General features: G+C 52.4%; 1 protein-coding gene across 1 annotated transcript; it reads right to left on the reverse strand.

Annotated features, from left to right (window-relative positions):
* On the reverse strand, window positions 1-24865 carry RRP1B (ribosomal RNA processing 1B; the record flags this gene model as incomplete). Its single annotated transcript, XM_034653597.1, is given in 17 exon segments — window positions 1-2800; window positions 3839-3902; window positions 5072-5224; window positions 6781-7035; window positions 7037-7311; window positions 7604-7732; window positions 8299-8318; window positions 9323-9420; window positions 10223-10314; window positions 11836-12017; window positions 12447-12511; window positions 13325-13454; window positions 14017-14078; window positions 14422-14507; window positions 15683-15740; window positions 17255-17337; window positions 24697-24865. Coding segments are annotated over 17 exon segments (2115 nt in total), but the record flags the coding sequence as incomplete, so codon positions are not given.

Raw genomic sequence — 24865 nt, forward strand, 5'->3', positions numbered from 1 at the left:
TGCAAAGACAGGTTTTGTTTATTGGACTTGGCTTTGATGCAACGGACACACTCTGTAGACAGGAGTACAGACTGATCGTAAACACACGGTTCTTGCCAGCGGAGTCAGGGAAATGTAGAGAAAACACACAGATCAAAAGACAGGTTCCTTTTCATGTCCTTTCCAAAACTAACAAGCACTTCCCGATTTCCCTGACCCTCCTTTGTGCTTTCAGGTAAATAGGGAGTTAGAAAGGTTTATGCATTTATAAAGTGTAGTACCAAATTGTACAAAACCAACCAGACACACGGGGTCGGGGGGAAGATGACCATTCTACAAAATACTGTAAGATCACCAGCATTAATGTAAAGGATTTCCAGTTCTGCACTTCCAAGTCCCCTTAGCAACTTTGCCTAGGAACATAACATGCGCCGAATAGAAAACCAGTATTCTAAATACATTTTCTTTGCGCAACACATTCTTGTTGTGTAATGAGAATTAAAAAAAAAGTTTTCTGCCTTTTTTGCCAAAATTTAGGCATTAAAAATAAGCCACAGTAAACCCACTGAACTTACCCGCAAAATGGAGTAAGTTAGGACAGATTTAGAGAAGGAGGGAGGGAACCGTGGTCACTCCTGGACCCGAATCCGGAGGCGCAGCCTTGCCAGCAGGTGCTTCTCCTGGACGCTCGGCTGGGCGTCTGAGCAGCAGACGGGCGCCGTGAGTGTGTGTGTGTGTGTGTGTGTGTGTGTGTGTGTGTGTGTGAAGGGAGGTCCCTGCATCCACCCGCCCGTGCCCTCGGATGTCTTTTGCTAAAATATCTCAAGCCCGCTGGACTGCATGGCCCATCTTTAAAGCTAAAATAAAAACCGTTAGAAAAATAATATGGCCAAGGATAATGAAACACTTTTTTTTAAACAAAAAGTTAAAAGTATTGGAATATTCCAATCTAATCTTCTCCCATGATCAGATTTGGTTTTGAAAGTGGTTTTAAGCATTTTACCGAATGGAGCACGAAAGCCCCATGGAAACACCACCACGGCATCTCGGACCTAAGACTTCTCGTTACAGGGTCTATCTGACAGCTCAATGTGAATTATGTCTTATCTCATGGATTAATTAGGACAAAACTTTATTACAGAGCAGGCAAAGGACAAGGTTCATACTTCCTTCTCAGCCGGTCCCCACCCTGCACCGGCCGGGCCTGCCTGACCTCATGGCAACGTATTTGCAGAGCCCCACCCTGATGACGTGATTAAGAAACCGAAGTCACATCAACACAGCCCTGCCATCCCAGTGGACCTCCCTTGTCACACGAAGCAATGGTCGGTCCCAGAGGCAACGCTGGGGGCCTGCGTGGGGCAGAGGCAGGAAGGGGGAGGCAGCTTTCACTCCCAGGAGGCCCGAAGTCCCCTGAGCAGAGAGCGGACCAGGGGCAGCACTGAGCACCCCGGTGCCCAAACGACAGACCCCCGAGTTTCGTACCTCTTCTTGAGGTGATTAGTTACTTCGTAAACTCAAACAGGAGCTGGGGGCCAGTGGCTCTCCTTAGGTGACCACCTGATTTCTGAATCTGCCTTGCAGCGGTCACTCAGGCTCGAGGGACGGATGCGGCTTCCCCACAGTCCGTCCCTGCTCCCCCAGCGGAAGTCGGAGAGCCTGCCACGCACATCTGTAATGAACTGAGGTCGGAGGTCTGTAAAAATCTCGAGTGCAAGCGTCAGTACTTCAGATAAAGGTAGCTACGGACAAACACGTACGTGCGCGCGAACAATTCCTGAAGGCTGCCGAGCTCCGCCTTCCAGCAGGGCTCAGCCTTTCCAACGCTGCCGCCACTCCTCTGAGGACAGGGATTTCCGTCCGAGCCGGGAAAGCTGCTTCCGGGAAAGCCAGTCTCTTCGGCTGGCTCAAAGGCTTACATGCAGGTAAGAAGCGCAACCGGAGCACAGGACCCGGAGGAAGGAGCGTGCTCACAGTCTCGGGTGAGAGCCGAGTGGCGCTCACCGGTCAAGACACTTTGGGCTGGCCTGAGAGGTAGGAACACGGGAATGAAACAAGGCCCAGGGGAGGAAAGAGGCGTCCGGAGGGTGGAGGCTCTTCTCTCCCCGCCCCTCCTGCAGGCCCAGGGGAGAGAAGCTACCACTGTATTGCTGATCCGGTTACACACATCTCCCCGGCACAAACTGCCAGGCACCCGGGGAACAGGGGAGGAAGGCCCTGCGTGCTTGGCGAAGACCGAAAGCCACCGGAAGCCAGTTTGGCACGGCCTGCGCAGTGCTGAGCGCCCGAGCTCTGCCGTCTGCGGGCGAGGCCGGCTCACGGCGCCGACAGCGTCAGGCCACGTGACGGATGGTCACTGCGCTCGGCTCCCACCTTGGTGGGGGTCACAAAAGTCACCCGCAAACACGAGGCCCCGGACAGCTCATGCACCAACGGCGTTTGTAGCAAAACCTTCAGCAAGATGCCCACAGCCCCCAGAGAAGGGATGGAAAAGCAGCAGCTCCCGCTCAGACCTTGTTTATACAATTTATGGGATTTATAAAACAATAAAAAAGGCCCCACCTTCTTAAAGTTATAATTTATAGAATATTTGTACACACAGTCTTTAAAAGGACCCTGCTGCTACTCTAGAAGAAGTCCGCAGCCGTCGGCCTTCTCTTCGGCGTGGCGGTCAGCAGCTTCTTGGTCCCCAGGGGGCTGCTGGTAGGCGAGCTCGTGGGCGTCTTTAGCACTCCATGGAGGGGCCTCTGCTCGGGGTTGAAGGCCACCCGGGAGGGGCCCGTGGGACTGACCAGGATACTCTTGTCCGTCTTCTTGAATTCTGCCCCAGATGAAAGCAAGGCCACACGTTAACGGTGGAGCACTTCCGACCCGTCCACCCAGCCAAGCACTGTCCCCCACGGGAGCCGGGCCGCACACCCCAGCAGGGCAGCCCTGTCACGGGGCCCTGTGGAGAGCAGGCCCAGAGCTTTTGGAGGAAATGGAGTCTGCATCCTGTTTCAGAGGAATGAATGAACCAATGTCCACAGATGGCATGGGAGGGGATGCCGGGTGGGTCAGGTTCTGTCAAGAGGGACTCGGGGTCAGGGGCACTCAGGGAACACGGATGAACCGAAGGCTCGAGTGGCTGTGGGAAGAGCCACTCTTTCCAGCTGATCTACTCCCGCTGTCTCCAGCTCCCGAAACAAGGCCTCGCAAGCCCAGGGGCCCCTCAGATGGTCCCTCCCCAACGCACGTGCGTGCGCAGACTCACATTTACTTGTGGGCCCTATGAAAAGTCAGGTCTTAAATGCATTGCATCCTTTATTTATTTATTTTTTAAAAGATTTTATTTATTTATTTGACAGAGATAGAGACAGCCAGCGAGAGAGGGAACACAAGCAGGGGGAGTGGGAGAGGAAGAAGCAGGCTCATAGCAGAGGAGCCTGATGTGGGGCTCGATCCCATAGCACTGGGATCACACCCTGAGCCTAAGGCAGACGCTTAACCGCTGTGCCACCCAGGCACCCCGCATTGCATCCTTTAAAGAGTTTGGTTACCATTAACAAAACAAAACAAGCGAACGGCACCAACATAAACACAACCAGACGAGACGAGAATATCTCTCTTCTCCCGTCTCCTCCTGGACACACGGCTCCAAATGTTAGCAGAGGCAGCCATGACTGGGGACCATCAGTCATCCCCAGGCAGGAGAGCCTCAAGCGTTCTGCGAGGGTAAGCTCGAAGAAATGGCTTTTCCCCACATCTTCTACCAGACAGGCTCCTTCCAGAAGCACCTGACCCTGGCCACCCCACCAACAGCTTGGTGGCTAGACTTCTGACTTGGGAACGGATCGGGGGCTCCATCTCCCACACTCACCCGCGGTCATGTTTCTGTTCAGCCCGAAGGTGACTTTTTTGGAGCTGGATGGCGTCTTGTCTCGCTGTAAAGGCAGAACAGCAAAGGGAGTGAGACAGCAGTGGTGGAGACGCTTGGCCAGGCGACCACGCTGTCCCCGGGAAACCCTCCATCAGGACACGCCAGCCCTGGGCCTAGTGTCTCTGGCCACACGGCAGCCACGTGTTGCATCCAGGGGAGGAAAGCAGGGCACAGAGTGGTGTCGGAACCTCCCAGCTGACAAGAAAAAGCTCGGCATTTCAGAGCTGCAAGGACCCCCATTCACTTTGAGTTTTACAGTTTCACACACACCAGGGATGGACTCTGGCTTCGACGGGCAGCACACGCTTCCCAACGCTTCACGCATAACAGATCTAGATGTTCTAATAATTCGTGAGAATTATCTAAGCTGTTTTCTATTTGAAAGATTCCTGCCCGCGGGCCCACTTTGCATGATGAAGCACCCCCATTTCTAGTGAACCTTATAATTCCACCCACACCATTTGTGCTTTAAGACCATAAACGGTTTAGAAGAGGAACTTGTCTTCTATCTGTGGAGTCACTGGCAGGTGTTGCGGAAACACCGGACGTGTGTATAGTTAACACAGGCAGTTGCCCCTCTGCTAGTTCAAGCAGGTACTGAAACAGCACCTCCTCCTTCCCCGAAACAGTCACCGCTCTGTGCGCCTCCTGGCAGGGCCAGCCCAGGAGCACCCGGACCACGCGGCTTTGGTCTGCACCTTGCTCCACACCACCCAAAGGCACCTAGCGGACCTGGCTATGTGCTTCACCATGGCCCTGACACATCCTTCTGGGAGCAGCCGCCACCCTGTCCTACCACCGTGACCGTGACTGTGCTGCTCCCCCCCCCAATATCCTGAGCAGGGACCCCTGCTGTCCTTCCTCCTCCAGGTCTTCCCTGTTCCCAGAAATTCTAATACAAGGCATCACCCAACACACCTGCAACCCCCTTGGACTGATCTCTCAGGCCGTCCCAGATAGCTGAGAGATGAGCCCGAGCCACCAGGTGGAGACCAGAGCCCCAGGGCCACTGCGGTCCTGGGGACCCCCAGCACGGCACACCCGGGCTCAGGAGGGCAGCGATGGGGCCCGAGGCCCAGCGCACGTGCCTGGGTGCGTGGCTCTCAGACAGGAACGGGCTGTGTGGCTGCAGGGGGGTGGGGGGCAGCAGCCCGTGGGGCTGAGCTCACATACCTGCACGGCACGGGGCGCAGAGGCGGCAGGGGCACTGCTCTTGGCTCTTCTGAAGAACAGTGGCTTTGGTAAGAAGGGGGTGTCAAACTTCACAAAGTCATTCTCTGGCCTCAGCTGCTGCTTCTTCGAAGGGCTGAAAGCGTCCCCGCCTTCCTGCGTGAGGGAGGGGACGAGAGGAGAGGTCATGCGTGGGAGAGAGACTCAGCGTCTCCAGCTTGGACACCCCACACCCACTTCCTACATCGGATGACACACAGCTCTCGAATTGGCAGGTGCGAACTCCAGGCACACACGGGTCTTTTTCTACCCGGCCCCGGGCCCGCATGGCCAAAGGTTTCCTAGCTGTTCAGCCACAAGAACCCATCTTTATCTATTTTCCAACTTAGCTCCTCTGAAGATTTCTGCCTTTCAAAGAGCACCTGTTACATAGTAACTCATTTTCTCATTTCCGATCAGAGACCTCACCTTCCACTGAGAAGTCTGGTATGAAGGAGCAAGCACGAGGTCCTAGTTAGGACCTGCAGATCAGTTACTGGCAGATAAAGAACCCTCGCTGGGTGTTTTACAATTTTACAACCTACTGCCATCCCCAGCGAGGCCCCTGCTCGAGTCTGGGGTCCCCGGGGGGTCTGGAGGCCCAATGAAGCGGACATCACACTGCTGGTTTCTGCAAGGTCTTGGCGTTCCTAGCTTGGAAACTGCTGCCTTCCTCAGCAGACCCCACGATGCCGCAAACGAGGGGAGACCGGGGGGCCTCTCTCCCCGCACCTTCGCCCACAGCAGAGACACAGGAAGGACCCCTTCTGAGAGGAAAACCTTCCTTGACCCTGCGGCTTCTTTAGCAATAGTTCCAGTGCCAAGGAAGACTGCCAGAGCCCGAGAATTGCGACTCGGAGACTTCCCTGATATTCTCAGCAAAGAAAGAGCACCAATGAATGGTGCCTAGAGGGCCGAGGGACAGTGGTACCCACGACAGAGATGCTCAGGGAAGATCTACGGTGAGAACAGGCTTCCGGGAGCCCAGGGGAGACTTCCGTGTGCTCCCCCAGTTGGGCCTTCTGACCACAAACTGGTTCAGCTACCTTGTCAGAGACACCGTTAGCCCGGGATCAGCACTGAGCCGAGCGCACTGTGGGGCCCGTTACGCACACCGAGCGCCGCAGCGCAGTGCCTGCCCTGCGCGAGCTGGACGCGGTCAGCAAGCCTGTGTGGGAAGGGCCGGGGAAGAAATACCGGCAGCCCTGCGGGTCACAAGTCTTGTAACGACCCCGGCCTCGCGTCAAGGCGGAACGGTTTGCGGTTACTGGTAGGGCCCCATGAAGGACATGGAAAGCAGCTCCAGAGCCTGGCTCCTCATTTACACAGGCTCTAGCCGGGTAAGCACAGGCAGGCTTTCCGTTAAATAAAAAAAAAAAATAAAAAAATAAAAAAAAAAAAAGGAAAAAAGAGAATCAGCCCCAAAAGGGCCAAAGGTTGGCTGGGAGTTGATGGAGCCCGAGAACAGGGTGTGCCGGAGACGCCCGCGCGCCCGTGTCAACAGCCGGGCAGCAGCGCCCTTGGCCAGGGGACACTGCTCCCAGCTCGGTGCTGGCCCTTCCGCGGCCTCCGAGGACGCAGCCTGGTGGGGCATGGTCCGGGGTCTGGGTCTTGGCCGTTCCCTGCGGGCCCGTCCCCCCCGCCGCCCCGCGGATTGGGGCCAGCTGCCTCACCAGAGCCCGGCCCAGCGGCGCCTCCTTCGTCCTCTTCCTCTTCTTCAAGAGGGCGGCTTTCTGGCTGGACGCGCTCGGGCTGCCGGGCTCCCCCTTCCTTCTCTTCAGCCTCCCGCCCGGGCCCAGGGGCGGGGGCCAGGCCAGCGTGGGGGGGCCGCTGCCGTTCACCGGAAGGGCCCCGAGCTTCCGCTTCCGCTTCGGGACGGGGGCGCCGCTGGCTGCGGGAGAGCGCGCGGGGCAGGTGTCCCCGGGCGCCACGTCCTCCAGGGGCGGTGGTGGCGCGGCCGCCGCTCCCGTCCCGCGCCCTGGGGCTCCTCCTGCGGGGCCGTTTCCTCCGGCTGTGCGCGGGGCCGCGCTCCGGCGTGGGGGCCCTGCCTGCTCCGGGCTCGGCAGCCCCGTTCTGCTGCGGGGGCCCGGCTTCGGCCCCCGACCGCACACGCTCAGGCTGCAGGTGGTTCTTCTTCCTCTTCCGTTTCCTCTTCTGAACGCTGGCGTCGCTCTCCTCTTCCTCCGCAAGAGCGAACCTGTTTCCTGGAAAGACGCCCCAGCCCGTGTACAAGGGCCGGGCACGGGGCAGGGCGCCGGGCTCCCCGGGGCCCAGCTGGCCCAGACCGCCGTGTGTCCCCTGGTCACCGCACCTACACCCGCTGCCCCCGCAGGCGCCCCAGGAGTAACACGGGCTTTTCGTTCAGGGAGCCCGTAGGTGCCCCGAAAATCACACAGTCAGCGTCTTTCCTCTTGAGCCACAGGAGCGGGCGCCGTGGCCCCACCCTGACCCAGGCAGCCCTGCGCCCGGCCTTGTCCGCCGAGCTTCGTGGCTCACCTGTCTCTTTCTCCAGCTCCGTCTTCTCTAGTTTATTCCCTTTCTTCTTATGCTTCCCTCGGCTGAGGGCTTGCTCGTCCTCGTCAGCAGAAGCCTCCTCCGCAAAACTGAGCTGAGACAGACTGCCTGCTGGACATGAGCCGCATGTGTCGGCTTTCTGAGACTGGCCCCACCTCACACAGGAAGATCCTCCACCCTGGCCCTGCGTCCTCACCCCCGCTTCTCACAACCTCCCCAACCCACACCTGCTGCAGATGCAGGAACCGCACCGTGGGGACACCCTGACAGCGCGGCCCCTGGGGCTCAGCCGCTCCCCGGGCACGCTCGCTCACGTGTCACCGGCTACGGACAACAGCTCCCCCAGGGGCACAACTGACCATGGCAGCAAAGGAAAGGGAGTCTAAGAGGTCAACTCTTTTTCCTAAAGAATCAAACCAGAACCTTCCTAGACCAACAGAAATCCTTCCTGTCAAAAGGACAATGACCGCCCGTGCCACCCTGGCTTGGGTCCCTGGGACGGGAGGCCCTGCACGCTGGCCCCCCGAGCTCTGCCCAGCGGACGGCCTGCACAGGTAAAGGCCACTATTCATGTTCCCAACGTCTCTCAATCCTCTTTTGCAATATTTGCTGTAAGTGCCTCAGTGGGGCCCAGGTTTCATGTAACATCACCCGCTGTAATCCTCAGAGTTCCTCACCTTCGGAGAGATCCTGGAATCTGAAACAGAGAACAAAAGCCCCTGAAGAAAGTCCTTCTTTCTGTCTTCTGAAAACACATGCACACAACTTTTAAGCTGTGCTTCCTGGGTGTGTTAGCTCACTTTTTTCCTTCTGGAAGGGGAGGCTAAAGGTGGTGGGATGCAAAGGCCTGAAGTGAAGGACAAATTGCCCTCAGTTAAGGCCAGCGCCCTCAAGGACGCGGCGATCTAGAGATTCCATCTTGGTTCACTGACACAGAAGAAATTCAAACTTCCGTCTCAAGGCTGAAGCAGCTTCTATCTCTGCTTATGTCCCACTGTCCTCTCGTTCACCTCGTCGAGAAGATGTTCCATGCAGTGCCGGGGTTAGAACAAAAAGGAAGTGTGGGGGCTGTGTGCTGGGTGGGGGGCAGAGCTCTGGGGGAGCAGACAGCGGGTGTGAGTCCAGCCCCGCCACCCGCCAGCTGGGACGTCGGGCAAGCCCCGTGCCCTGGCCGAGCTGTTTGTGAGGCAGGGAAACGACAGAAGCCCTCCTGCAGGGCTTTTCTTAGCATGAACTAATTTATGTCCAGTGCTCAGAGCAGCGCCTGCTTATACAGCGGGCAGTCCACCTCGGCTGTTCCTTGTCGCCAACCACGAGAAGCCACGGTGCTGCTCCGTACTGAATTCCTGGTATGGCCACACTCTGGCATCACTGCGACGGGAGCTGAGCGACCTCGGCCACACCTGAGTGGCACCCTTACACCGCCATCTCTGGCTCTACGAACGCAGCCATCACCGATCGACTTCTCTTTGCACCACTAGGAGGCGGCTACAGGAGCTGAGTGCAGGGGCACGTGAGGCGTCGATGTGCTGGCAGGGGAGTGGCTGTTCCCCGAAACCTTTCAGCTGACATGGGCACATTGCATGCTATGGCTAGACGTGATGAAGGCCGGCAGAGGTAAGGGTGGAGGGGACGCACCGTCCACCGCGAGCTGCGCAAACACGGGTGACAGTCAGCAGACCGCGCCCACTGGTCACTTACTTTTTGATGAGTTTGGAGAGACGCTTCCTGTTGAAGGGAGGGATGTTCTTCTTGTTGGTGATTTCCAGGAGTCGGTCAGCAACAGCCTTGTAGTCGAACTGTGCGAGAAGAGCAACAAAACATAAACCCGCAGGCAAACCACACCCTGACTTAGAAAGTCACTTCCACTGGTGACAGAAGCCAGCAGTGTGGGATTCTGGGTGCCTTCAGCAGCAGGATGGTCTTAACAGGTGAGTGCTAAGACTCAGTGACCAAAAGGTTAAATGCCATCTTTGAAAAATCTGTTCTACTTATTTTTGGGGAATGCTGATCTTCCTCTGTTCTATTTATTCTTTCTTTAAAAAAAAATTGTGGTAGGGGCGCCTGGGTGGTGCAGTCGTTAAAGCATCTGCCTTCGCTCAGGGCGTGATCCTGGCGTTCTGGGATCGAGTCCCACATCGGGCTCCTCCGCTGGGAGCCTGCTTCTTCCTCTCCCACTCCCCCTGCTTGTGTTCCCTCTCTCGCTGGCTGTCTCTCTGTCACATAAATAAATAAAATCTTTAAAAAAAAAAATTGTGGTAAAACACACCACATAAAATTTGCCTGGTGTGCTGCTTTGTAAACTGAATCTAGACTTCCAACTTGCTCTTGGTAACACAGTAACCTTCACTGGAAAAGCACCGAGCTGCCTTTGTTGCAGGGAAGGGAACGATCCTAACAGTTCAAGCCAGAGTGAATACCAACATCTTTCAAAATTCTGTCCCATTTAAATTTGCCCCCAGTAAGCTCAATGTAAGGAAGATGACGTCAGCGAGCGAAGGGATTAAGGACGACTGCATGCTTGGGCCCTGGGGATAATGAGCTCTGACCCTAATTCCCACTCAGCCAGGCCACTGCACAACAAACCTACGTTCTACCAACCTGGAGCAGGGGCCCAGCGTCCTCTAGGCGCCCACCGCCTCTCTCTCCGTTGTCGTGGACCCCGTCCTTTCTGGAGTGCTGCTTGCCCAGCGCTATAAAAACACACCCAGAGACAGAGCTCTTCAAACACATGGCAACAACTACGCGCAGAGCAGCCACTGTCTGTCTCTTCACAGACACCCCACAAACACATCTGTCATCTCCCAAAGAAGGCTTGTTAAAGGAAGTCCCGGAGAAATGACACATTTTGCCTTTTGATGACGTCACAGACAAACCCTCTGCAGCCCTCAGTGCCCTCTGGTGCGCTCTGTCTTCCTGTGAACCCTGGCGGCGGGGGCAGGAGCCCCTAGGCGGGAGGCCCCGCATGCGGAAACAGAGCGCACTCAGGAGTCTGTCCCCAGCTTCAGGTAAATTTGAGGCTGTGGTAAAAATCTATACAATACACTAACTGCTCACAGATGCGAATTAATACCAATGCAACTCCTAACGGTTAACAAACCAGCGCCCATGAAGAAGCAGATAATATTCACTAAGGAAAACTCACAACTTGTCAAATCCTAGCAGCTTGTTAGTGGCAGCGTCTCCGGGCACAGCCTGGAGAAGACGAACAGGGCCCTGCGTGCTCAGGTCCCAGGCAACAAGCAGGACACCTGGAGCCGGGAGAGGTGTCTAGTTCAGACAGAGACCTGGTGAGCAGGAGGAGCAGGGGACAACCCCCGAGACCGCAGGACACCTGCTCAAGGTCAGTCGGTTAATCCTGTCACCTACACTGAATTTAAGATTAAAAGTTTTCTTTTTTTTAATAATTGTTTTTCTGATTAAAATACCTGATTGCTGTAGAAAGTTTAGAACAGACAAAAGTACAAAGAAAGCAGAAGACACCCATAACTCTGCCACATGTGGCCAATGACTGACATTTTGGGATCTTTCCAGATTTTTAAGGGCACGTACCAAACTGGGCTCCTTGTACATAGTTTTGTGTCCCGTTATTAAAAAAATGTTTACATTGCCTCTGGCCGTTGGTTTTTGAAATCTCGCCTTTTTAATGTCTATACAGCATTTCAAAAGCACAGGCATATCCTGACCGGACCGTTTACCCTGAGATGCTGTCAAGCACTGCCGGAGTCGGAAGCACCCGCACCTTGACACGCGGGCTCCACAGGCAGCCCCTGAGGACTAGGACTGGCCCCAGCGGCAGCAGCCCCAGCGGCTGTTACTCGCCCTGGAGGCGAGGAGGCAGAACTACGGAACGTTCGCAGCGTGAGCACCCACGACCGTCTTGCAGAAGCAAGTCCACGTTAGCATGTTTAAACGGCAAAAAACCCGAAACAACAGAAACAAACAAAAGCCAAAGCAAGAGCAATGACAACGTGAAACCCTGGGGGCGCTCATGTGACGCTGGGAGGAGGCGTGGGCGTGGGGGGCTCCCAGGTGCACAGCCATGTGTGTCAGTGCACCTGGGCCTCCCTTCCCGGTGGGGGGGGGCCCACAGAATGGCCCCCTTCGACAAACTCTTAGGTTGTATCAGTGAGACTCCAACGAATGCATTAAAAAGTGTTCAGTTGATGAGAACTTTATGTAAACAGACAGACTGTTCAAGGGAATCGTCTCACCCGGCTTCTTTTTACTGGCTGGCCTTCTCCACGCCGCCTCGTTTTCAGGCATCTCTTCTTCGGAAAACTCGCTCTCACCCACTTGAGTTTTCCGTTCCTCGAGGGTCTCTTCGGGTCCGAAAGGAGACTGGTCTACGATGACTTCAAGAACACCCCTCGCTATAGTCTGCACCAACGTCTGGCTGAGAGTGGAAGCACAACAGAGAGAAGGTGAGGACAACAGATGGCCTGGTCATTTAGTGGCTGTGGCGGGGTGCTTCGCGCTCGGCCCACTGCAGCCTCCAGAGTGCCTGCCATGACCCATCCCCTGGCCTGCAGCGCTCCCATGCCAGCCAGCTGCAGCGGTGCGGAACCAGCGGGCAGCCGCGTGGTAAAGGCAGACGAACTGTGGCTGTGGGAGGGCGTGACTCCTGGAATGTCTGGGGTCAAGCCAGCAGAGCCCAGGTATGACTCTAAGGGTCATACATCTTGCTAATGGAAATTCAGACAGCTGTTCTGGGCTTTGGATGCCATCACAGGCATCTTGCCTCGAGCCTCCCAACAATTTTAACACCATTACCCACAATTAAGTACCAAATGAAGCGGCAAAAACAAACACGGGACTCACTTACTCCTTAGTCTTGGCAGCAATTTTGCAGAATGGATCAATAAACTTGAGATTCTGATCTGCCAAAAGCTGAAATTTAGAAACAGAATAGAAACAATTTTTTTGATTTGTCCTAGAAAAAGGAGCCATTTGCATTTTTCACACAGGTTGGATCAGGAAAACACTTCTGTCGACACCCAAAACGCACTCCGCATGAACTCCCCAGATGCTCAGAGCCAGGCTAAAGGTCATGGCCACCTTCCAGCCCCCTGAGCATCAATGTGCGATGACCAGAGAACCCAGCCCACCAATCTGTGCTGCTCTGCGTTCCCTGCTCTATAGACAGTTCTATACAGATGTTGTCGGAAACTGTAAGACAAACCAGTTTGTAAAAACGTATTTCTACTTCCTTTTAATTAAAACAAAAGTGTTCACTGCAGAACACCTGTTAAAAAAATGTGTAAAAATAAACAAGTAAAAATTGCTGATAGTCCCAAATTCAGATAATCACATGCAAGCTAACATGTCTCCTTTCCCACACTGTCTCCTCATGGATAAATATACATTCGAGAAAGGCGTCCACGAGCACAGCTCTGCCTGCTGCTTTTTTCCCCTACAGCTTTTAAAAAAATCAATACCGTGACCATGTTCTTATGTTATTACTGGAGTACATAAGTTGCTTTCAATTGTAAGACATCCAGGAACATCCTTAGTGCACAATCTTTGTTCATGTGTTCCAGTAGCTGCTTAGGACACATTCCCAGATGGGGAAGAATTTGTCAAAAGACAAGTTGAGGCCATTTATGCCGCTCATAGCTCTGGGACTGCACAGAGAGCCAGAGTCCTGGTCAGGTTGGCTGTGGTCTCATGACACTGCCGGCCCGGTGTCCCACTGTTTCTTACCTCTTTCCCTCCCACTTTGGACAGTTCATCCAGATAAATATCGATGAAGTGGAATTTCACTCCATTTGGAGACTGGCTCTCAGGATGCAGGATTTCTTTCATCAAGACATCGAGGAAAAGCTTGATTCGGCTGAAGAAAACAACACACACGGTTCTGTAAACTACAGCACGCCAACGCTTTGCTCTTCCCCACAAGAAAACAGTCACGTTTGTTCTCTTGCTACGCTGCGCAACAGTGCAAGGCTGAGCGCATTCTCCAAGGAGAAGAGCAATCCCTGGAATGGGTATAAATGCTTCACGCGGGCTCAACTCCTTCAGGAGCCTCTACTGGGCTCCGAGCTCTTCACGAGTAAGGACGTTCTGCTTCCCACAGGAGTCGGCACACAGGAAGGCAGACATCAGGCAACTAAGCTCAGCTCGCTACTTGAAACGCTTGAAAAACACACTATCACTTTAAAAGATTAATTGATTAATTAATTAATTTGAGAGAGCAGAGGGAGACAGCAGAGGGAGAAAGCAGAGGGGGGGAGAAGCAGGCTTCCACTGAGCAGAGAGCCTAATGTAGGTCTCAACCCCAGGACTCTGGGATCATGACCCAAGCTGAAGGCAGATGCTTAACCGACTGAGCCCCCCAGATACCCCACTTTAAAAGTTTTAAAGCCACCAAATGCTTGCCCCAATACTTTACTGACCTTTCTTCCCAGCCATGTCGCTTCAGAACTTCAAAGGACTGCCTCAGGACCAAACGGATCAGCTAGAGAGAGACAACTTTTGTTACAAAAGGGAAAGTAAGAAATGTCCATCAGTTAGCAGAATGAAGAGGCCAGTGGAATTGGTACAGCCTGCATTTGCACAGTGCAGTCACCGTCATCACAGTGAACTTTCCATCAGAAAGTGCTCACTAAGGATCCCCAAACTCACAACGGCTGCGAGAGAACATATGCGAATGCTGTCGCACGATCACATTACCCGCCGCCACACTGAGCCTGGGGCTCGCTCTGCTTCCCAGATAAACCTTCCCACTGCTCTGAAGCAGCTCAACACCGTGCCCTTCACAGGCTTCCGAAGCAAACGCGGGAAAGGCGCTCGGGTCTTACCATATAGTATTTGCCCAGGCGCAGCCGGTCTATCCCCTTCCACTCTCGATTCATGGTTTGCCAAAAGGTCTGAATGAACAGGTGTTCTGCAGTGAACGAAAGGCTTTGAATACTACCATAAAGCAAGAAAGTAACAAAGGGAAACAAACTAGGATTATTTATGATTTACTTTTTCCAAGAATTTTTTCAGTAGCTAGAAAATTCAGTCAACAATTAAACTTGCTCAGTAATTTATTTTCCATTTCCACAAAAGACTGATAATACCTTGATGTCCAACTACGACGCTCCACGGAGCGTTTTTCTTTATCCGCCTCAAAGCTTTGTTTCTACTACAATCAGAAATTCTCTGAGCCACGTCTGCAGGCCGTCTGCCCACCTACACCTAACGACCGCTCCGAAGCGTTCACTCTGACGAACACTTGGACGGTCCGCGCGGAGACTCAGCTTCTTGCTTCATGTTCTGTGTCAGCTGGTTGAGCTCTAACAAAATGTTCTATTTTTCTCTTCTGAGCCATGAATCTACCACTTTTCCATCCAAAAATAACTGTCGAATTTTTCTGTTTGCTTTTACTTCTTTTTGCATAATTCCTCCTTGCGATGTGAAAACCTAGACGATATTTCGCGTGTAGAATTCTGCTCATTACGAGTGGGCTGGGGCCCGGCTGAAACACAAGGGCGCTGGGGTTCCTAAGCCAGTGGGAAGGGTCTGCTCTGACGTGTGCTAAGCAGAACCAACAACCAGGTCTGCAGTCTGTCTCTTCCTTTGTCAGGAATCAAAGCCTGAACGTGTTGGGAACAGTTCATTTTCTCCCTGCGTTTGTTCTTTTGGGAAAGAGGGCTTACTTTACGGTTTATTACCAGTGATGACCTTACATGGCTCCAGTCTTCAGGAGGACAGCCTGGCAGCCAGAGACTCCAGCGAGCCCTGGCACAAGCACACACAGCCTCCGAGAGTGCTTCAGCAACTCAGAATGTGCCGACTCTGGAGACTTTAATTTTTTTTTTTTAAAATCTTTGACAGGTCACACGATACTGCACGAGATGCCTCTTTTATTGGCCCTCTTTTGGGGTCACGGCCTTCTCACGGGGAAGGTCTGTCGCCTGCCATGTGCACACTGGTAGCCCCATGTGCTTGTTCAACAAGCCCCCGGAAAATGGAAACCCTCAAGGAAGGAGAAACAATAGCGCCTAGTTTCCTAGGCAAGTTACGCAAGCCGATGAACGAGGAAGTTTTGAAAGTCATGAAAAGATCAGGACTTACGGGCCTCTGAGTTGTTAACAACGTGGACGAGCTGGGAAATAGTGTTCGCTAGCTCCTCCTGCAAAGGCGGGGTCGGGGAGAGACAGCGGGGTTATTACACGGCAGCACCGGCCGGGACAGCATCTGCTGGCGTCTGCATCTCCTGTTACGTCACTGCTTCAGTTTTACCAAGTGGGACACCCCCGTCTCAGTGGGCTGTTGTGCCAACGTGGTATGCCTCTGAGCATCACGCCACACGTTTAGAGAAGTATCCCTAGTTTCAGTTCAAATGACCCACAGAAGTAAACTAGCTGTCCATTCTTGGCTTTAAAAGTATATCACTGAATGAAGGTTCTATTCTAAGCCCCCAAATTAGATACGGGGACTGTCTCTCCTCAGGGATACGTGTGGAACACAGTCTGGCCTCGGCTCGCTCACAGCCAGGCTGCCGTGGGGGGTGGGAGTAGGAAGCGAAGGTGAACGGCACCCATCCAGACTCTGTCCAGCGCAAGAGGGCCACAGGAAGTCAAGTCCTGCTACAACGCAGCAAGCTCACTGGCGGGGAGAATTTGGGGGTCTGGGTCTAGGAAGAGACCCGCCCTGGGGAGAGTCCACACAAGAATCCTGTTCACGAGTGACATGAGAACAGCCCTCCTTGGTGTGACCTGCACGTCATCTGGGCTCACGTCTTCCTCGCCCATTTTAAATGAGCCCCCAGACTGGAAATGATGCTCCTGTTCATCTGTTTTCTTCCTCCACTAAAGCTGTCGGTTGTTACTTCTGAACGTAACTTAAAAATATTTTGCCCTGCTGTCCTACTCAAAATATGTTCAGTGGGGTGGAAGCAATAAATCAAAGCCTGCTCTTTCATGGCTTGGGGAAAGCGGTAGAGTCGCACACTAAAATACAGACAAGTCTACGACGCTTACGCAGCGCAGGCTTCCATGGAGCATTCCTCAAGGCTCGCCCTCCACTCTACAAAGGCAGGTCTGCTCTTACGCACACAGCAAAGCTCCGTCAATAGTGAGCATCACTTTCAGAAACGGTTTTGGTGCTCGGGCTCAGCGTGCTTGGCAGATGGGTCCAGAAGCACATACTCATCTGTGCCAAGTCTCTGCTGGACTTTAAGGCTGGGGTGTCAGAGACCGGTCCACTGCTTGCTCTACAAAGAGCCTGACCCCCAGCAAGGCGGCTGCCCAGTCCTGGCACCCACTCAACTCACGGCAGAGGTGGGCTCGGAGCCCAGTGCTCATAGGCTCTTAGACCAGTGCCATGCCACAACTGATCACCAATAATAACAGATGAAACAGAAACTTTAAAATATGTAAAACCTTCCATGGAACCAACCTATGAAACTATGACAGACACATACGAAATCTCTGTTTTATGTGTATTCTTCATTATTTGAAGAGATAACCTCACTGCTTGGCCACTGTGTCCCTCTCTAGATGGACAAGAGGTGAGCAACTGAACCCTGAGCCATGACTTCATAATTTGTTCACGTGCATGGGAGACTGACCCAGCAGAAAACAAGCCCTTTTTATCCATTGGGCCAAAAACCCCAGTCATATGACAAAAGGAACTGTATGTTACCTGTAGGAGGGGTTCATCCTGCACCCACATGCAATAGAAGAGCCCTTTCCATATTTTTAGAAGTTCTTCTTGACTGAAACCTCCTAGGGGACAAAACAGCACAAACATCTTAGAGTCCTTGCATTTCCTGTCTCAGCGTCTAGAACCACCACGCGAGCAGGGACAATAATACCACAAATGTTTTCATTCTCTTACCCACAAATGTCCTTTTTTTTCTTCTTAAGATTTTATTTATTTATTTGAGCGAGAACGAGCACAAGCGGGGAGGAGGAGAAGGGGAGGGAGAAGCAGACTCCCCGCTGAGCAGGGATCCTGAGGAGGAGCTCGAACTCAGGACCCCGAGATCATGACCTGAGCTGAAGGCAGATGCCTCACAGACTGAGCGACCCAGGTGCCCCTGAGAATGTCCTTTTATGCTGAAGCATACGCTTCCTTGTGGTACAAAATAAACACATACAGATTCAGTGGTGTTACTGTTTATGGGGCAGGTGGTAGTGGTGCGCCCTCATTCTCTGAGTAGCGTGAGGAAGCGCATGTCATCACAACAGGAGCTAACTAGTGAGGTGGTCGTTTATGAAATGAGCTCCCTCTGCGTGCTCCTCTCGGCCTAACACTCGCACCGCCCCAGGCGCACCGACACGCGCACCGCTCTCATGAAACAAAACGGAGGGTTTGCTTAAGTCTCATGCAGCCGGCCCTGGGAAAATGGCAGGGGTTTGGGGTATTTTTGCAAAGACACCCTTTTAAGGATCCTGCCAAGAGGTCACACTTGGCTATACCCCTATCTCTTTCCCTCCTGGTTGCAATTTTCATTAACTGGGCAATGTTTGCCTTATTTTAAGTGACGTCACCTTGGTTAGCCTTGTTTGGACTCATTTTTAAGCCCTACACCACCTCTGACCAAGACACAAGTCACACACAGCCTTCTAGTTCCCGGGTAGATCCCCGGTGTCATGAAATGATTGCTGAGTGACATAAGGGATCTCAAAAATCAGGCAAGGGTACGTTCTTGGAGTTTCCAAACCTATGGAGAACAAACAGAACCCTCATGTCTTGGTGCGTGTTACCAACGGTCTGTACTAATGCTACACTAGGAGATACTAGGAAAAATCTTTTGGAGTATCAAAGGACAAACTAGGTGAATGCAAACAAGTACATATATATCGGGAATCAGTGTGATTTCAATACACCAAAAGATAATTAAAAAGTGGTGAACAGATCCCTTTGACGTGCTGAAGTTTAGTGCACTCAGAGTTGAGAGCATACCTTTGAAGGTACGTAGATATTGACTTCCAAGTTACTGAAGACCTTTCTAATATCAACAGTTTTGTCACGGTGCATTTGGATCCTTTGTGATAGTTTCTCACTTAAAACCACTATACCAGAAACTAGAGTAAAGTTTATTAAAATGTATTTCCTTTAGGGGTTGGGCCAACAACGTGGGAACTGGCTTCTCCACCCCTCCCACCTTGTTATGAATAAGCCACACGGTGGCGGGGGGGTGTTGCTGACTGCTAGCACAGCTATGGCGCGAGTGACAGATTACCCCAGAACTGAGACAACGGCAATCAGGATCACAGGAAGTTTGTCAAAGTGACCTCTGGTTACATTCAATCGTGATTTAGTGGGTAGGGCAAGGAACTCAGGATGGATAAATCGGACCTCCACTGTCACATCTTAGCTTGCAGAGACAGCTGTCATCAACAGGAAGAGCACAGCAGCACCTGCTAAGTATTCTTACAAAGATGAAAACTAACCGACATCATGGAGAGTCTAACCGTTAGTACCAGTTCGCGGGGAAGCACGGGGGCAGAGGAATATGCCAATTGAGACCATGGGGTACAGTCAGCAAAACACCGAATGCAGGGAACTCCCCGGGGCAAGTGACCCAGTTCCGGCAACAAGTAAACTGCAAGGGAAAGGCGGACAGGAGCTGCAGAGTGCAGTGGCTGGCTCCTGCTTGGATTCTGTGTCACAGAAAAATTCACAAGGTGACAGGAAAACTCAGCAGATTAGTTATTTCATACGAAGGACTTTTAAACAGGTGTGGTAACGGTACTGTGGTTGTGTTACAAAGAGTCCTCGTCGTCTGGAGACCCACAGCGAGGTGTGCGGAGGGGAGATGTCTGCGATTTGCTCCACAACACATTAGTGGGAGGAGAAGTGGACGCACGGGACAAACCAGGCAGGTAGTAACAGTGGCTGAAGTGGAGCAGTGAGTCCGCTTAAGAAAAAGAAGGAAAAAAGGAGTGCATGAGGTCACTGAAGTGTTACCATGGGCTGTTTTCGTTCTTCTTTCTGCGTAGAAAACCCTTCATAACGAAACTAGAAAACCGTGAACCCCGGCAAACTTGAGCGCGCACAGGACTGAATGACAGTGGTGCCTGCATGAGGCCTGGTGCCGGGCAGCCCCTGCCTCTGCCAAGCAGCTGGACCGTTATCCCCTCCAGGCAGGGCTTGGGGAGGGAGGCAGGGGTCTGGGTGGGGCTCACCCCACAGAAAGGGGAGCCAGCAAGCTGGGCTGCTGCCAAAAACGCGTGAATTCCCTTGGCCACAGGGCTGGACAGATGAGCCCATCTCAGGCTCCTGCTCTCTCCCAGCAGATATGGAGAGGACATGGTCTACACCTGCACTCAGGCCCCTCGCCACATGCTGGGGAGCCTGTGTGAGAAGGGAAGCAATCTAGGGGAGCAGAGTTTGCAATGAAGAAAAACAGTCCTGCTACCATCAGTTGAGCTCTGCCACGATGCTGTGCTTTGGTTTTCCCCTTCAAACTAGTTTGGCTTGGGGGCACCTGGAGGCTCCATCGGTTAAGTGACTGACTCTCGGTTTTGGCTCAGGTCATGATCTCAAGGTCGTGGGATCTGCTTGAGATCCCTTCTGCCTCCCTCTCTGCTCCTCCCCCTGCTTGCCTGCTTGTGTGCACACACGCTCTCTCGCTCTCAAATAGATAAATAAGTAAGTAAATAAAACTAATGTGGCATGGATGTTCAGTCAGGTTGTAACTGAGAAACAGTCTTAACCAATAAAAAGTTTTATTGCAAAGATTCATATATGACAACAAAATGACACAATCACAAGTACCTCGTTTACTACCTCCTGTACCCCAGAGAGACCACTGTCATCTGCCTGCTGTGCATCTTTCTAGGTGGTTCCTGTGCACTGACATAGTGCTTACACATGGTACAGAAACACACAGACGCACAGCTGTGTGTGTGGAACCTAGAGAGCGTTACACGTGCTATGCATTCCATACTCTGGCCTTTTTCACTTAAAAATAGCACAGTGTGTATTTATCTCCAGATGGTTCTTCTAAGTACACCAGCGTGTCACACCAACTCCAAGTATCTGTGGCTAACCCACCCCTGTAGTAGGCAAAGATGCGAAGGATATGCTAGAGAGGATTATGTGATGCTCTTCCATCACTGTGGATTTCCACAAAGTCACAGGGTGACAGCAGACCCTAGACAGTAGGCTGGAAAGGGGGCCGGGCATGAAAACATATTCTGTTTCTTCCTATGTGAGGCAGCAAAGTGTCACAAACCCGTGGCTTGGTCCCAGCTCACTAATTATTGGCTGTGCTATATTAGAAAACCATCAGCTAGCCCTTGGGCCGGTTCCCTCACCTGCAATATACGCACAGTTTACGGTTAGGATCACAGTTAAAAGCACGCGCTCGCAGCACCTTGTAAGAGTAAAGCACTGTTCAGCACTATTGGTAGGGATTACGACTGTCTCATGTTCTCCATCGGCAGGCTACTGAAGCTCCTTTCCTTTTAATACATGTACTTTCAATATATGTATAAAAATCATTTGTTTTCACCCAGGAATTTAGCTGGTCAAAACAAGGTACCATTTAAAAAAAACTTTTTATCTATTAAGTAATCTCTACCCCCAATGTGGGCCTCAAACTCTTGATCCCGAGATCGAATCCCATGCTCCACTGACTGAACCTCTCATTTTTTTAAAAAAATGGACTTAGAGTTGACACACAGTGTCACCTCAGCTTCAGGTGCTCACCACAAGCGCAGCTACCATGTGTCACCCACACGACACTGTTCCATCATCACTGTCTGTATTCCCCACTGTACCTTTCATCCCATGACTTATTCATTCCATAACCGGAGGCCTAAAGTACCCGTTTTTGAAGCATTTAAAGCAAAACAGAGAAATGCTCATCATTTAATTTCTCTTCACTCTGAGGGTAAGGGACTCATCTGAAGAGTTTCAGCCCAGACCTGTCTTCTTGGGGTTGACTTTCTTAAACCAAAGCCACTGTTTCTGACAACAATATAGGTTTAGTTATTTCACAGCAAATGAGGCGAACACGCAGTGAGATGTGATGTGGGCAGAGTAAATTCCAACAAGTTGCGAAATGAGAAAACCCGACTGCTACTCTTAGCATGAAATGACTCAGGAATCATTTTAGGGCTGGGTGAGTCCACACCTGGTCAGTTAAAGCATCCACAGCTCTCATTTATTCTACCTACGGGGTCCAGAGACCCCTAAACATAACAGCATGAAGAAACACTTCCCTCATTACTGAATCTGAGACCCCATCAGCCCTAAGATGCACGGCTCTTTTATGTGCCACCAAATGAAAGCAAAGGGCAAATAAAATGCTCACAAGATTGATTTTAAGATACATCCCAATTTCTGCAGATGTTAAATGTTTAAAGTTGCAGAATCAATAAAACTGGGGGGAGGGAATTCTGTCTTTTGTTCACTGCTCTATTTCCAGTGCCAAGAACAATAACAGCACACAGGAGGTGCTCTGTTTGCTGAAGACACGAACGAAGGAATGAACAGTTACAAATGAGCTCTCGTGACTAAAACCATGGACAGCGATCAGTCTGCGAGTGCTCTGCACCAACAGTTAAAACACCAGAGCAACATTTAGTTGCTTTAAGCAGTACAAAGATTTCCAATTTGTTTTTAAAATCACAGGGCTATCAGGGCGCCCGGCTGGCTTAGCTGGTGGAGCATCTGACTCTTGATCTCAGGGTTGTGAGTTTGAGACCCATTTTGGGTGTAGAGATTATTTTTTTATTTTTTATTAAATGCGAGGCATGGAGCCCAACGCGGGGCTTGATCTTATGACCCCAAGATCAAGACCTGAGCTGAGATCAAGAGTCAGATACTTAACTGAGCCACCCAAGTGCTCCAAGATCACTCTAAAAAAAAAAAGTCACACAGCTATTTATGTTGCTGATGGGCAGTTCTTTGTGTCAGTAAGACTAAGATTTCATGTTTCCTTTACTATGCACATGACAAAACACAAAACTGTGAGCCTGTCAATGAGACGCACATGTCAGACTGAGTTATTCCCCAACTGGTATTTCATGTTGATGGGGCTCAGTGGCGGTGGCGGCCTTGTTTATTCCGCCCCATGGTCACTGTCTACCACGTTCACCATACGGTTCCTTTTCCAGAGGCCCAGCGTACTCCACGCAATGTGGACGTGGTGGTGAACAAGAGATACGAAATAAGTCACTCTCAGCGTGATGGGTGCTGACCAGACAGGACCCTGGAAGCACTGGTGTACACCCACTGGCCTCATGCCCGTGTCCCCTCAGATCCTGGGCCTGCTCATCAAAGGGGTTTGAGCAACAAGCTCTGACTGGCCATCTCAGCCCATATGTAATGCATCTGGCCTTTCTTCTGTTCTTGTGTACAGGCAGGCCGGCATACGCCTGGATGGGCTCCCACTTCTTGCTAAGCAGCCAGACGGAAGCTTACACTGTTTGGGGAAGAATGATACAGTAACAGATAACGAAGAAGTAGCTAAGTGCCATGATAGAGACACACTGGCTATTTTGGAATCCTGGAGGGGTGGTGTAAGATAGTAGGGAAGGCACTTTGGAGGAAGTGATGTTGGACTGAATGCTGGGAGTGAAAAAGAGAGGCAAAGGCAGAGACGAGAGAAATTGTACACTAGGAACCAAAACGAAGAAGTCATGTAGGTGCTGAGGTGGGAAGGGAAAGGGAGGACAGGCCGTTGCCTGCAGACCTGGAAATCCAGGAAGGCTGTGATGTGATCAGAACAGTTTTAGAAGATGCCCTGGGCTGGTCTGTGGAGGACAGATTCAAAAGAGAGGCAAATGGAGTTAAGGAACTGGTTAGGAAGTAAGCAAAGTCAGAGTCTATATGAGATAAAGGGGGCTCAGGGAGGGCAGAAAAACTCAGAAGATGACACGGGTAGAGGCCAGAGTCAACGAACAGATGAGGGGTGGGGGAGAGGATCAGGAAGAGGAGTCCAGGATGTTACCATGTGTCCGGCCAGACTCTGAGTGGCGGCGACAGAGGTGAACCAGAAGAGAACAGGTTTCAGGGGCAGGAAAATGAATCACTCTTGGGCATCTGAGTCTGGGATGCCCACGGGACACCAAGGCGGAAGTGCCCTGTCCATAAGGCCTCTCTGAGCTCAAAGTGGCCAGGTCTGCTCCGGCGACTTCAGGTTAGGAACCTTCCGTGGACTTGGGATCCCTGAAACCATGACAGTAAGTGAAATCTCTCAGGGAGAGCCCTAGCAGAATTGAAGTTAGCAATTTGGTCTTCATTCCTTTCTAGCAGACTAACTGTATTTTCTTTATCCTGGGTAGTCCTTTATGATTTCGCCTCAAAATAAATCAAACCCAGAAAGCCAGTACAGGGGTAGGTAACATCTGTTCTTTCAAGTAGACTCTAAAGGTATTAGTATTAGCAGTAAACAATCAAACTATCCAAGCACAGCACAACCCCCACGGCGTACTGGAGCGCACACCCTCAAGAGCTCACAGAACATGTTCTGGATCGGGTACACGAAATCCTTCACTGGCATCCTGCAGTCAGCAAACAAACTACAAAGCCCAATGTGACACGGCCACTGCCCACTCTTCCAGCTTTAAGTCCTAACACCCTCACCCTCTCTCCCTTAACTGGTCTTCCAGCCATTTCTAGGGCACGCTCCACTCCTCTCTCCCGCCTCTGTTAGCACCCTTCATCACCCCAGAGGCCTTCCTGGAACAGCCTATGTAGAGGAGCTCCCTCTTCCCGTGATTTTCCTTTCCCTTCCTGCACTTACAAAACTCTATTTTAGTTATCCACCTCCTGCCCCGGCTTACTAGTGCAACTTTCAAAGTAGGGATTCTGTCTTCTCTGCTCTCACTCCTGTACCTAAGGTGTTAGTCCAGACAACACGTGAATCCGTGTGAAGCACAGTAGAAACACTCGGCTTGGCGTGGTGATTCGAGGGCCGGGCTCAGGGTCCGGCAGCCTGGCCCACTCTCGGCGTCCCCACTCCCTGCGACTTTGGGCACACTAGGCAGCCCCTCAACCGTCACGGCGGGCTGCACCCGGCGGGAAGCGGTTCCCGCGGCGCGGACGCACACAGGCGCGCGGCGGCTCCCCCCGGCTCCCCCGGCCCGGCCGCCATGTGGCGCGGCTGACCGCCGGGCGCCCACCTGTCTCCCTCTGCGTCTTCACGCTGATGTACTGGCGCAGCTTCTTCACCGCCCGGTCCCGGATGCCCTTCTCGTGGGACGCCAGCCGCTGGGCGAACTGGAGTTCGGCCAGCTGCATGGCGGGGGCCCTCGCGCCCGCTGGACCATCCCCGGCCGCAGCCCGCCGCCC

Source organism: Ailuropoda melanoleuca, chromosome 1, assembly GCF_002007445.2.
Source record: "Ailuropoda melanoleuca isolate Jingjing chromosome 1, ASM200744v2, whole genome shotgun sequence".
Taxonomy (NCBI): Eukaryota; Metazoa; Chordata; class Mammalia; order Carnivora; family Ursidae; genus Ailuropoda; species Ailuropoda melanoleuca.